The sequence below is a fragment of the Macaca thibetana genome, chromosome X (assembly GCF_024542745.1).
Source record: "Macaca thibetana thibetana isolate TM-01 chromosome X, ASM2454274v1, whole genome shotgun sequence".
Lineage (NCBI taxonomy): Eukaryota > Metazoa > Chordata > Mammalia > Primates > Cercopithecidae > Macaca > Macaca thibetana.
In genome coordinates this window covers 149,992,166-150,007,280 of record NC_065598.1, presented here as the reverse complement: position 1 = coordinate 150,007,280, position 15,115 = coordinate 149,992,166, and the positions used below count along the sequence as shown (strand labels likewise).

Here is a 15,115-nt window from a genome sequence, read left to right as displayed (position 1 = left end):
GGCAGCGGAGGCTGCAGTGAGCCAAGATTGTGCCACTGCACTCCAGCCTGGGCAACAGAACGAGACTCTGTCTCAAAGGAAAAAAAAAAAAAAAAAAAAATAGAAAGAAAAAAGAAAAAGAATATAATAGTCCATCCTCCCAGGCTTCAAGGAGCCATGCCTGGAGGGAGAATGGAGTGAGGACGCACAGTCTTCACCACCCATTGTCATTTCCAGAAACTTCTAGTGCTGGGTTAGGCATTTGCAAAAATATTTTTAAATTTACTTATTTCATCATCCCAGAAGGAAAAGTGTTATTAACCACCTTTTACATTTAAGGCAACTGAAACTTAGACACCTGCCACAAAGTTTATAAGTAGCAGAGAGGTTTTGAAATCTGGTCTCCTTAATTCTTTAACTCATTATTTATGCCAGAGAACAGAAAAATGATCGTAATTCCTGTGTACTCTTGTTCATGAGAGCAACATTTTTACAGATAACACTTGTAATCTTTTGACTTCAAATTGAGATTTACAGTTTAGAAATGTTTCCATATACAGTATCTCATTGACCCTCTGTATGATAACCCCGTGTGGTAAGTAGTACAGCTGTTATTATCTTACTTTATAGATAAGGAAAATAATGATAAGGCCCTGTGATTTGTCCAAGTTTACATGGAATTTGTTATTCACTGTTTATATTAGATGGCGGTGTTTTCTAAAGCCAACAGAGAAAGTATCAGGAAAAGTCTATTACACATAAGCAAAATGGTTGTGCAATATTCTCTGGATTAGAATAAGACTATTTCTGGACTTTGGCACAAAGTGATGCCATCATATTATTGTGCAGTTTTTCCTTTCTTTCCTGCTTTGATATGAAGCAAGAGAGACCTGGGAGCAGGGGCAAGCAAATAAAGCAGGCATTTATCTGACAAGAAAAGCTAGGAAGATTTAACAAGGTTATCCTTCTTCTTAGCTGACAGACAAGTATTTCCCAAGACAGCTCCATAATTGAGTGGACAATGCATTTGATGGGTTTGTGTATTGTGGTGTAAGTGACAGCTGATGGGCTTTCAGATAGGTAGATAAATGGGCTTTCAGATAGATCACCGTTACAATCTCAGTTCAGACGTGTGATCTTGGAGGAGCTATAGAAATTATAAAAATGCTAGAAGAAAACCTCGGGATGACTCTCCAGGATAATGCTCTGGGAAAAGATTTTATTGCTAAGACCCCAAAAGCACAGGAAACAAAACCCAAAAATAGATAAATGAGACTAGATTAAACTAAAGAGTTTCTGTGAGGCAAGGGAAACACTCAACAGAGTGAAGAAACAACCCACAGTATGGGAATATGGCCATTGTAGAATGGCTGTTATTACAAAGACCAAAAATAACAGATGTTGGCAAGTATGTGGAGAGAAAAGAACTCTTATACATTCAATAAACAGTGCTGGGAAAACTGGATGTCCGCATGCAGAAGAATGAAATTAGACCCTTTTATTACAACATATACAAAAATCAACTAAAAATGGATTAAACACTTACATGTAAGACCTGACACCATAAATCTACTAGAAGAAAACATATGGTATAACTCTATGATATTCGTCTATACAATTACTTTTTGGATATGATCCAAAAGTATAAGCAACGGAAGAAAAAATAGGTAAATGAAATTACATCAAACTGAAAAGCTTCTGGCACAGCAAAGGAAACAAAAGAATGAAGAGACAACCTGCAGAATGGGAGAAAGTATTTGCAAACTATACGTCTGATAAGGGGTTAATATCTAAAATATTTGAGGAACTCAAACAACTCAATAGTAAGAAAACAAATAACGTGATTTAAAAATGGGAAAAGGATCTGGATCGACATTTCTCAAAAGAAGACATACAAATGGCCAACAGGTATATGAAAAAGTGCTCAACATCACTAATAATCAGATAAATTCAAATTAAAACCACCACGAGATATCACCTCATACTCCTTAGGATGGCTATTATTAAAAGGACAAAAGATAACAATGTTGATGAGGATGTGGAGATAAGTGAACCCTTGCACACTGTTGGTGGGAATGTGAATTAGTACAGCCATTATGGAAAACAATATGGAGGTTTCTAAAAAAAAAAAAAAAAAAAAAACTAAAAGCAGAACTACTACATCATCTGGCAATCTCACCACTGGGTGTATACCCAAAGGAAATGAAATCAGTATGTCTGAGAGATATATTCCACGTTCTTTGCAGAAATATTCACAGTAGCCAAGATATAAAATCAATCTAGGCAGAATACATGGGAGAGTATATACAGAAAATGTGGTATGTATAAAAAGTGGAATACTATTCATCCTTGAAAAAGAAGAAAGTCCTGTCATTTGTGACAACATGGATGAACCTGGAGAACATTAAGTGAAAATAAGCCAGGCACAGAAATATCAGTACTGCATGATCTCACTCATATGTGTAATGAAAAAAAAAGTTGATATCATAGAAATAGAGAGCAGAATGGTGGGTACCAGAGGCTGGTGGGTTGTGGAGTAGTGGTTGGGGATATGCTGCTCAAAGGATACATAATTTTAGATCAGAGGAATAAGTTCAAGTGATCTATTTTTCAACATGGTGACTATAGTTAATAACAGTGTATTGTAATTTGAAAATTTCTAAGAAACAATCAATCAATGGAGTGAAGAGGTAACTCGCAGAATGTGAGAAAATGTTTGCAAACTATGCATCTACAAGAGATTAATGCCCAGAATATATAAGGAGCTCAAACTCAATAACCAAAAAAGACATAATCCCTTAAAAATGGACAAAAGTTCTGAATAGACATTTCTCAAAAGCAGGCAGACAAATGGCAAATGGGTATATTTTTAAACGCTCCGTATCACTAATCGTTAGGGAAATGCAAATCAAAACCACAATATCACCTCACCCCAGTTACAAAGGCTATCATTAAAAAGACAAAAAATAGGCTGAAAGTCAGGATGGCGAATATGTACAAACACAGAGAGAATGAATAAGATCTAGTATTTGGCAGCACAATAGGGCAACTATAGTTAACAATAACTTATTGTATATTTAAAAATAACTAAGAGAGTAGAATTGGAGTGTTCCCAACACAAAGAAATAATAAAGGCTTGAAATGATAGATACCCCAATTATCCTGATTTGATCATTACATATTGTATGCCTGTATCAAAACATCACATGCACTCCATAAATATATGCAACTATTATTTACCCATAATAATTAAAAATTTTTAAATTAAAATTCAATAAAATAAAATATAATAAAGTGATCTTAAAATAAATTTGCCCGTGGTTAGATATTACTTATTTGTTACACTTTAATTGATGATTTCTATTATAATTTCATAGTACTTAGAATATATATATATTAGAAAATATCATCTATAGGATTTTTGCTTTCATGAAGGTAATGATACTTTAAGCCTAAAACATTAGAATTTTCAATAATTTTCTCTAGTGTTTGGAAATAATTTTAATCCTCTGTTTAGTGCTCAAAAATGCTGTTCATTTGTGACCGATTAAACTTTCCAATAAAGTGATTTTATACTCTTTATGTTAAAGAAACAACAAATGCTGGTGAAGATGTGTAGAAGGGAAACCTTATACATTGTTGATGGGAAAGTAAACTAGTATAGGCAATATGGACAACAGTACTGAGGTTCCTCAAAAAACTAAAAATAGAACTAGCATATGATCCAAAGCACTCACTACTGGGTATATTAAAAGGAAATGAAATCAGTATGTTGGAGAGATACCTGCACTCTCATTGTGATGGTTCAGTTTACGGGTCAGCTTGACTGGACTGAGGGATGCCAACATGGCTGTTGAAGCATTGTTCCCTGGGTGTGTCTGTGAGGGTGCTTCCAGGGGAGCTTGGTGTGTGAGACAGTGGACTGCAACACTTAAGATCCACTTTCAATGTGGGCAGGCACTGTCCTATTAGCTGGGAGCCTGGTTGGGACAAATAGGCAGAAGAGGAAGAACTCTCTGTGTCTGCTCATTCTATCTCCCTTCTGGAGCCAGATGCCTTTCCTCCTCCTGCCCTTGGGCATCAGACTGCAGTTTCTTCCACTTTTGCACTCTGGGACTTGCATCAACAGCCTCCTGTGGGCTCTTAGGCCTTTGGCCTCAGACTGGGGTCTGTACTGTCAGCTTCCCTAGTTCTGAGGCTTCCAGACTTGGAGTGAATCATGCTACCAGCTTCTTCGGTTCTCCAGCTTGCAGATTGCCTATTGTGGGACTTCTCCACCTCTATAATCAGCTGAACCAATTACACCTCATAAATCCTCTCTCATACATCCTATCGGTTCTGTCTCTCTGGAGAACCTTGACTAACACACCCATGTTTATTGCAGCACTATTCACAATAGCCAAGATATGGAATCAACCTAAGTGTCCATCAACAGATGAATGGATAAAGAAAATGTGGTGCATATGCACAATGGAGTACTATTCAGCCATAAAAAATAATGAGATCCTGTCATGTGTGACAACATGGATAAGCCTGTAGGACATTACATTAGGGGAACTAAGCCAGGCACAGAAAGACAAACTTTGCATGTTCTCACTTATTTGTGTGAGCTAAAAATTAAGTAATTGAAATGAAGATAGAGAGTAGAAGGGAGGCTGGGAAGGTTAGTGGGAATGTGGGGAGGAAATGGGGAAGGTTAATGGGTACAAAAAACAGAAAGAATGAATAAGGCCTAGTATTTGCTAGCACAACAGGGAGACTACAGTAAAAAAATAATTTAATCGTACTTCTAAAATAACCAAAAGAGCATAATTTGGTTGTTTGTAATACAAAGATAAATGCTTGAGGTGATGGATACCCCATTTACCCTGATGTGATTATTACATACTGCATACCTATATTAGAACATCTCGTGTAACCCATAAATATATACACCTATTATGTAACCACAAAAATAAAAAAATAAAATAAATATAAATTTAAAAGCTGATGTTATAGAGGTAGAAATTAGAACAGTGGTTACCAGAGGCAGGGGAGGGGAGGAGGGAAGGAGAGATGGGAAGAGGTTGGTCATTGGGTACAAAGTTACAGTTATAGTTAGATAGGAGGAGGGTGACAATAGTCAACAATAATATGCTGTATAGTTCAAAATAGCTAGAAGAGATGATTTTGAATGTTCTCACTAAAAGAATAAGAGGGGGAATACTACAATCAATCTATGCCTATATATTTGATAACTTATATGAACCAATTTCTTAAACACACATGATAAAAAAAAACTAATTCAAAGAAAAGTAGATAATCTGAATAGCCTGACATCTATTAAAGAAACTGAATCTGTAATTTAAAACTTTTCAAAAAAGAGAACTCCAGGCCAGAGACAATTTCACTCATGAATTCTATCCAACATTTAAGTAAGATGTAATACAAATTTTACAGTCTCTTTCAGAAAATTAAGGAGAGAAAATGACCCCACTCATATTATGAGGATAGCATCATCCTAATACCAAACTCAGACAAAGATATTACAAGAAAAAAACTAAATAGCAATATCTCACATAAACATAGGTACAAATATTCTTACTAAGATATTAGCCAATCACCTCTAGCAATGTATCAAAAAGATAATAATACATCAAGATCAAGTGGAGTTTATCCCAGGTATTCAAAGTTGGTTCAACATTCAAAAATCAATCAATGTATTTTATTATATTGTCATACTAAATAAGAAACATCAGATGATCGTATGAATAAGTGCAGAAAAGGCATTCAACAAAATTCAATATTAATTAATGATAAAATTCCCAACATGTTAGGAATAGAAGGAAATTTCCTTATTCTAAAAAAGGGTATCCATGGAAAACCTACAGTGAACCACTGAGTAATTTTCCCCTAAAATCAAAAATAAGTCAAGGATGTCCTTTCTCGCCACTACTATTCACTGTTAGTCCTGGAAGTCCCAGCTAGTGCAATAACACGTGCACACACACACACACACACACACACACGCAAGCAGAGAGAGACAGAAGTGAAAGGCATACATATTATAAGGGAGAAAAAATACCCCATTATGTTGAAAACCCCAAATAATGTACAATAAAACTCCTAAAGACCCTTCCAGAAGACTCCTAGACTTGATAAAGAACTTCAGTAAAGTTTCAGGACACAAAATCAATGTACAAAGCACAGTAGCATTTCTCTACACCAATATCATTCAAGCTAACAACCAAATGAAGAACCCATTTACAACAGCCACAAAAAATAAAACACCTGGGAATACGTTTAATCGAGGAGGTGAAAGATCTCTACAAGAGGAACTACAAAACACTGATGAAAAGATTGTGTATGACACAAATAAATGAAAAAGCATCCCATGCTCATGGATCAAAAGAATCAATATTATTAAAATGACCACACCGCTCACAGCAATTTACAGATTTAATGCAATCTCTATCAAATTACCAACACATTTTTTCACATAATTAAAAAAACGTAAAATTCATATGAAACCCAAAGAAGAGACTGAATAGCCAAACCAATCCTAAGCAAAAAGAACAAAGCTTGAAGTATTACATTCTGACTTTGAATTATACTACAAGGCTATAGCAACCAAAACATCATGATATTGGTATAAAAATAGACATATAGACCAATGGAACAGAATAGTGAACCCAGAAATAAAGTACCTATTAACAACTGATCTCCTGTAACATCGACGAAATTAAACAATAGGGAAAGAATACCCTATTCAATATATGGTGCTAGGAAAACGGGCTAGCCATATGCAGAAGAATGAAACTGGACCCCTATCTCTCACCATATACATGAATTAACTCAAGATGGATTAAAGATTTATATTTTAGACATGAAACTGTAAAATCCTGTAAGAAATTTTTCCTGTAGGAAAAATTCTTCTGGACATTGGCCTGGCTTAGGCAAAGAATTTATGACCAGGTCCTCCAAAGCAAATGCAACACAAACAAAAATAAACAGATGGGACTCAGTTAAGCTAAAAACCTTCCACACCGCAAAAGAAACAATCAACAGAGTAAACCTACCTAATGAGAAAAAATATTTCCAAATTATGTATCTAACAAAGGCTAATATCCAGAATCTGCAAGAAACTCCAACAACTCAACAAGAAAAAAAAGAAAAAACAAAAAAAAAAACAAGTAACGCCATTAAAAAGTAGGCAAAGGGCCATGAATGGGTGTTTTTTTGAAAGACATACAAGTGGCCAACAAACATGTAAAAGATGCTCAATATCACTAATTATCAGAGAAATGCAAATTAAAACCACACAATACTATCTTACACCAGTCAGAATAGCTATTATTTAAAAATCAAAAAGCAACAGATGTTGGTGAGGATGTGGAGAAAAAAGTAACGCTTATGCACTGTTAGTGGGAATGTAAATTATCACAACATTTATGGAAAAAAGTATGGAGATTTCGCAAAGAACTAAAAATAGAACTACCATTTGATCCAGCAATCTCACTACTGGGCATCTACCCATCTACATTTTACATATACATGGAATACTATGCAGCCATAAAAAATAATGAAGTCATGTGTTCCACAGTAACATGAGTGGAACTGGAGTACATTATCTTAAGTAAAGTAATTCAGAAACAGAAAGTCAAATATCACGTATTCTCACTTGTAAGTGAGAGCTTAACAATGGGTACACATGGACATATAGAATAATAGACATTGGAGACTACAAAAGGTGGAGGGTGGGAAGTTGACAAGGGTTGAAAAATTACCTATTCGGTGCAATGTTCACTATTCAGGTGAATGGTACACTAAAAGCCCAGACTCCACTACGATGCAATATATGCATGTAAGAAATCTGCACTTGTACCCTCTAAATCCATTTTTAAAATGGAAAAAAAATCGCCGTAGGATACCACTTCATAGCCGCTGGAATGACTATTATAAGCAAACAAAGCAAAGAGCAAGCAAGTTTTCGTAGGGCCCTGGTGGGAGGTGTTTTCATCATTGGGGCAGGTCCCTCATGGGTGGTTTGGTGCCGCTCTCATAGTAATGAGTGAGTTCTCCCTCTGAATTCATGCAAGAGCTGGTTGTTTAAAAGACTGTGGCATGTCCCCCCACCACTTTCTCTCTTCCTCCCACTTTCATCATGTGAGATGCATGCTCCCACTCTACCTTCTGCCATGATTGGAAGCATCCTGAGGCTCTAACCTGAAGCAGATGCTGGCACCATGCTTTCTGTACAGCCTGCGGAATCATGAGCCAATTAAACCTCTTTTCTCTATAAATTACTCAGCCTCAAGTATTTCTTTATAACAAAGCAAAAATGGACTAACACAACATTTATATGAAATATCTAGAATAGGCAAATCCGTAGGCACAGAATGTAGATTACTGGTTGTCTGATGCTGGGAGTGGTAATGAAGACTGACTGCAAATGGTCAAGGAAGATGTCACTGACGTGATGCAAGTGTTCTAAAATTAGATTGCAGTGATGGTTGCACCACCCAATAAATTTATAAAATCACTTTAAATACATGAATTTTAGTGCACGCTAATTATCCTAAACATGTTTTTAAACACATTCAGCATCAAGAAAACAAAAGAGAACATTCATCTCTTTACTTTGCCAATTTATTAGGGATCACACAGAGGTCATTAGGCTGTTTGTTGTTGTTGCTGTGGTGGTGGTGGTGGTGGTGACAGTAAGGGTTGTGGTTTTCTCATGAGAGTCGAAGGTCAAGCAACCATTTGGTCTTTTAAAATAAAAATTTTAAAATCAATTAAAAAAGTGTTGCTGGCTTGAAATCTGGAGTGGCCATAGGGGCAAAGAGAAGTGGATGGATTTTTTAAATATTCAAGATGTAGAAGTGACAAGATTTTGTAGTGGTTAGATATAGGGAGTGGGGAAAGGTGAGGAGGCCTCAGACTGAGTATGCTTAAAGTTGAATTCCTGTTGTCCTCCCGAACTGGCTGTCCTCCCGTGCTGCCAATCTCAGTGAATGGATCAGCATCCTGGCACAGAGTTGACATTCATTGATTGCCTTTGGAGTGAACGAATAGAGTATGATGAATAGAGTAAAAATATGGCTAAACGAGGCAGACATCAGGTCCTGCCAAATAGCCAGTAGAAAACTCACCCTTAAGGTTGGCTCAGTAGATGTCCAGCACAATTTTCTTCTCACTTTTCAAACCATTTGGGGAATCATGAGGTCTTTCTCTCGTCCAGAAGAACGCTCACCTACATATCAGTCACTCCTTCCCTAGAACCTACAGGTATGGAGCAGGCTGAGTTCTTTCAAGGGTTTCTTATCCTGTAAATCTTTACACAGGGCAATGGCAGGTGCATGTACAGCCCATATGAGCATGGGGGATGCTTAGTGTTATAGAAAGGGCACCACAGTGGTGCCCAACTGATGGATCTGCGTTCTGTTTTGCTCCAAGCGGGAAGAGACTCTTCCCAACAAAGAGGTTTGTTGATCCCGGGGTCCTACTCCCAGACCCTGGAGGCATCAGATACAGCTGTCAGAAACATTGCAGACACAGAGTGATCCATTTGACTGGTTTTGCTGCTGTTCCCAGGGTTGACAAGCAGAAATACAGAACAAATGGTGGTTCCTGAAACAGACGCCAAAACAAGGAAGTGATCTGTTCCAGTCCAAGCTTCCAAGAAATAAAGAACTAGGTGGGGCACGCTAAACAAGCCCCCAGACTCAACCACCCCAGTGAACATTCCCTGGTTGTAGAGAGAAGTGAAATTTGCAACCCAGAACAGAAATCTGGCTGTGTGAGCAGTAGAATTGGGGGTGGAAACATTTAATAAAGTACAATTTTTTAACCCTCTTTTAGACAGTATCATTGGATAAACATCCTTTTCAATAATAAAAATCCAAGTCATTTCTGGCCCTTTTCCTGGAAATGCTTTCAAGTTACAGGAACACCAATAAGAGGCCCTTTTCTGGGCATGGAGCCCAGGACTCAAAGGGAGGCTCTAGAGAACATCTGGTCTGCTTGATATATAGAAGCTAGCACTGCATGTGTGTGTTTGTGTGCATGTGTTTCTCCTATGCTGACTCATGGCATTGAAGCCTCTCTGGAAACACCCCCACCCTTCTAGCCAGCCAGTTTATACACAGCCCTTTGGCTCCTCCTTGATTTAAATGTTAGGTCAGGAGGAAGAAGGAAAACGAATTCAAGAGCTGCACTTAAGCATCTAGAATTTTCTGCGTCACACCTCTTGAGAGAAGAGACTGGCTCCAGGTCTGATTCAGTCCACTACAAACTAGACTCTCTTCTTAAAGCACCAACATTACTTGAGTCTTTGGATAAAATTGAGAAAAGAGTCTACAAGTATTGTGGACTCTACAGGAGGCAGGAGGCTAACAACTGGCAGTAAAGACAGAGATGTCAGGCCTGAGGCCCAGCACTCAAGTGGACCCTGAGATTGAGCTTTTTGTAAAGGTAAGTTTTCCAGCTATAATAACTGCATGTAGAATATATTAGTTTTTGACACTGAAGTCCAATGTTTTTAAAAATTCTCCACATTTGGGCTAGAGATAGGAAAAAATGTTGTGATTATTTTCCTACTCTGAGTTCTAGAAAAATGCCCGGGTATGTGACTGTTCTTAGATGACAACAGGAAAAGAGAACTCTTCTGAAAAAGGCAAGGTGATATGGTGGAAAAGCACTAGACTGGTTTGTAGTGAGCAACTAACTTATATTCGCAATGGCTTCCTATATAACCTTAGAAAAATCCCTCCCTCTCTCCAGACCTTTGTTTCTCCATCTATACAATGAAGGAGCATGACAAGATGATCCTTAAGGGCTTTCCAAGTCTCAGAATCTGTGTTTTATGAGATAGGTTTTGAAAGGCCTGACTGGGTGGAGGGGAGGGTGGAGAATGACCTGAGAACTCCATTCCCACACATAGCCCAGACAGAACTTTCTAAACTTCTACAATGGACAAACATCACAGCAGGGTCACATGGACACTGTGGGAGAAAAAAACCAGGAGTCTATGTGCTTGTTATGTGAGGAGGGGGACATTTTAGAATGCTCTGCTTCTTCTTTTTGGTCTGCCATGGAGTTTTTTGGTTTTTTTTTTAACATGTCTTAACTTTTCAGAAAAGCACTTTGGAAAACCCCTAAATCAAGAGAAAGGAACATGTGTTTCCAAATTAGCTCATCAAGGAAGAAAAACTTATATGGGTTATTCCCAGTAAAAATTAGTTACTAAATCCTTGCTTGCATTAACTGTTTAGCTTTTCCCTTTATTTTCATTGACTATTGGAAGTATTCCGGATAATAAGAACAATAACAAACTCATATTGTGCCTGGCTCTTTTCTAAACACTTTACATATGTTACCTAATTTAGTCCTAACAACTTAGGAGAGAGGTTGTTATTAACGGTGCTTATATATTACTAGCATCATCAGTAGTAGTAGTGATAGTAGTAGTTATTACTACTTCATTACAACTTTTAGTTATTACAATATTATAATGTTGTTCTCATCATTTCTAGATAGGTAAACTAAGGCAATAAAGTTTAAGTAACTTGCCTCTAAAACTATACAACTTCCTGATGGCTTACAAAGACATAAAATGAGATATACTCACCAAATGTTAAGTTAAATACCTATTGGCAAAAGTATGTGTTTACAGCCATTTAGATTATTTAACAGTTTGTCACATATATACACTAAGGACATCACCAACCTGTCTTTTCAAAATTGTGAGAGAAAGACCCTTGAATTCCTGCAGTGCTAGGTAATGCGATTAAGTGTTTGCTAAACTATCGGGCATAAGAGCGACTTCTCCTATCTCTGGGTTGTAGCAAAACATATAACTGCTCAGATAGGATATAAATGAGCTGTAATTTCCTAGCTAGCTTTTTACATTTACCAATTCCAAATCAGAAGTAATGTCTCTTCACTGGGTAACTAAAGTGTTCCCTTTGTACGAACTGTTAATTCAACTCAATTAGACTCCTTAAATCAATTGTTGGCTTTGATGTATGTGTTTATCTTCATAGACTTTTTATATTTGGGTGGTAATCTGGACAGGAAACTTTAGCAAGTCACACATGGATGAGAAAATGTTGAATTAAATAATAACTTTCAAAGTAACCAATAATTTATTGAGTACTTACTATATGGTAGGCACTGTGCTAAGTGGTTTATTATTAACCCTCTTTTATGAATACAGAAATTAAAGCAAAGAGCAGCTAAGTAACTTTGCCCAAGGTCACATAGCTAGTTAGTAGCAGAGTTAGAATTCCAATACTTTAAAATAACTATGTCTAATATTATTCAATTGTTTTCAGTTGTGTGAACTTTTTAGTAAACTATTCCAGAATTTTATCAGGTGGAGTGCTCTAGATAGATGTAAGCTTATCTGATGACATTGATACAAACTACAGATTTTCTGGAAGAACCTCAAATATCATCTGGTCCAGGTTTTTGTTTTATTTTAAGCTGCGTTCCACAGGTCTCTAGAAGTTTCATGGAAGATATTGGGAGGGGAAATAGGGGTTGAGAAGGACTAAAAGTGCTAATGAGTAATTTTTAAAAGGCATTACTACAAGAGATTAAGCATTCTCCTGTCACAATTAAGAATTTATACCACAATATCTATGTGTTCTGTGTAGTCAATAAAAACATTGTCTTTTAGCTCTGAATGATTTGAGCAAGGTTTCTATCTAATAACTAAGAACAAAGGATTTGATAACACACATTTTATTTTCTCTAAGTGCAGGGATGAAATAATCTTAATGGTTTGTTGTTTGTTGTTATATGGAATGTTTGCATTCTGTACCAAAGACTCTAAAATTAAGTTTTAGTATATTTGTACATAAAATTATGGAATCTAATATTTGGACCAAAATTCTGAATGTAATAATTTTGTCAAAAACTTTTTTAATGTGTGGGAGAAAGAGGGAAGAGATGATACTCTTCTCTGAGTGTTCAGACCATTTCAAAGTATCTTATAGCTATTATAAATACTCATAAAGACTGATTAATATAAAAATTCGACGAAACTATTAAATGAGAGAAGGCAGTGTTTAAGAGTATGGTGTATGGAGGATATAGTCCTAGTCCTGAATTTGCTAAGTGAGAAGAGGATGTATGTCATCAACTCTTGATTAGCCGACTGTACTTGAGCAAATTAGCCTCTCTGAGCCTCAGTTTCCTCACCTGTAAAACAAGAGTAATAACAGAGCCTACCTCATAGCATCATCCTATTTGTAAGCATTAAATAAAACAAGTGTATAAAGCACAGTAGTTGGCAATGTAGTAAATACTATATAAATGTTAACTATCATTGCCATTATTATTTTTCATGTTTAAAAACTTAGATCACAAACACAAAGAGAAAAAAAATTGTTTTGGTGAATGGCCACAGCCTGTCTTTGCCAGCTGAAGATAATTAAGAGGTCGGTAATTCATCAATCAGGCTAGTGAATTTATATCCTAAAATTTTATGTGATGGCACTTTAAATCAGCATAACATAACAGAAAAAAAAAAAACAATCTTCTGTTTTCCTGTAAAACTTTACTGCATTTCCCCCACACCTCAGTGTTTTATTCTCCTTTTGCCAAAGGCAATCCACCCTTCCTGCTGTGTCTATTATCAGACTCCATTCTTCTTCCTGCCTCCCACCCTTAATCATGTTTCCCCTCACTAAACCTAGTTTTGATTGGATCCTTAGTCTGACTTCCATTACAAAACAAATGCAGCTGCTAAGGTTGGTTGTCTCTTCCCATACCTCTTCACACCCCGCCATCACAAAGATCAACAATATCATTTTCTTTGTCACATCCACTATCACAGAAAGAAAATTTTGTCAAAAAATTGAAATTTTGTCCAGTGTTTCTGGACCTTAATAATGCTACGCATAATAGATCAGAGCAGCCGTAAGATTAAGTACCTTTTATTTCCTTGTATAGGCTACTCTCTCTAGTCTTTCTTGTCATAATTCTTGGTGATTTTAATATCTACACAGATGATTTTTCCAACACTCTAGCCCCTCAGATCCCTGACTTTCCCTCCTCCAGGGATCTTAGTCCTTATCATCTCTCAGGTGCTTCTTCCCATAGTCATATCCTTACCTTTGTCATTGCAATGTCTGCAACCTCTGCATAATATCATTTATTTGGGGGTGTTTTTTGTTCTTCTTTTTGAATTTCTCTATATTCATATATTTTATCAAGGTAAAATTTACATAAAATAAAATGCATGCATTAAGTGTACAGTTCAATAACTTGACAAATGTATATGCACATATAACCACCATTCCAATCAAAATGTAGAATACGTCCATCACCTCAGAAAGTTCCCTTGTGTCTCTTTGCAGTCAGTCTTCCCTACCCTACCTTTTACCTCTCTCCGCCACAGCCAACCATTGATCTGCTTTCTGTTAGCCTTACATTTTCTAGAATTTTCTGTAGATAAAATTATATGGTATGTATGCTTTTGTGCCTCCTATCTTTCACTCAGCATAATTATTTTAAGATGCACCCATGTTGTTGTGTGTTTCAATATCTCATTCCTTTTTATTACTGAAGCATTCCATTGTATGGATATACCATAATGTGTTTATTCATTCACCCATTGAAAGACATTTGGGTTGTTTCCAGTTTGGGGCTATTGTGAATATTGTTATAAGTATTCACTTACATATTTCTATGGCCATATGCTTTCATTTCTCTTGGGTAAAGACCTAAGATTGGAATTGCTGGGTCATATAATAGGTACATATTTAACTTTGACAAAATATTTTAAAAAGCAGTTATACCATTTTACACTTCACTTCATTATGTGAGAGTTCCACTTGCTCCACTTTCTTGTCCACACTTGGTATGGTCATTCTTTTTCATTTCAGTTATTCTAATGTGTTTATCATGTTAGCTCGTTGTGGTTTTAATTTGCCTTTCCCACATGTCTAATGATATTGGGCATCTTTTCATGTCCTTATTTATCATCTGTATATCTTCCTTTTTAACGTGCTCAAATCTCTTCCCCATTTTAATTGGTTTTTAACTTTAATTTTTAATTTTTGTGAGTACACAGTAGGTATATATATTTATGATATATATCTATGGATTACACAGAATATTTTGATACAGGCATACAACATGTAAT

General features: G+C 36.4%; 2 protein-coding genes across 2 annotated transcripts in view; both read left to right on the top strand.

The window, feature by feature from the left end:
- Window positions 1-15,115, top strand: part of CMC4 (C-X9-C motif containing 4) — a 540,756-nt gene that overhangs the window by 282,303 nt on the left and 243,338 nt on the right. The gene's annotated exons all lie outside the window — the stretch shown is intronic.
- The window catches only part of CLIC2 (chloride intracellular channel 2), a 37,959-nt gene continuing 32,826 nt past the window's right edge, over window positions 9,983-15,115 (top strand). Inside the window, exon 1 of the mRNA XM_050775498.1 lies at window positions 9,983-10,434. Coding sequence (XP_050631455.1) covers window positions 10,378-10,434 — 57 coding nt within the window. The 5' untranslated portion in view covers window positions 9,983-10,377. The remainder of the gene's footprint in view (window positions 10,435-15,115) is intronic.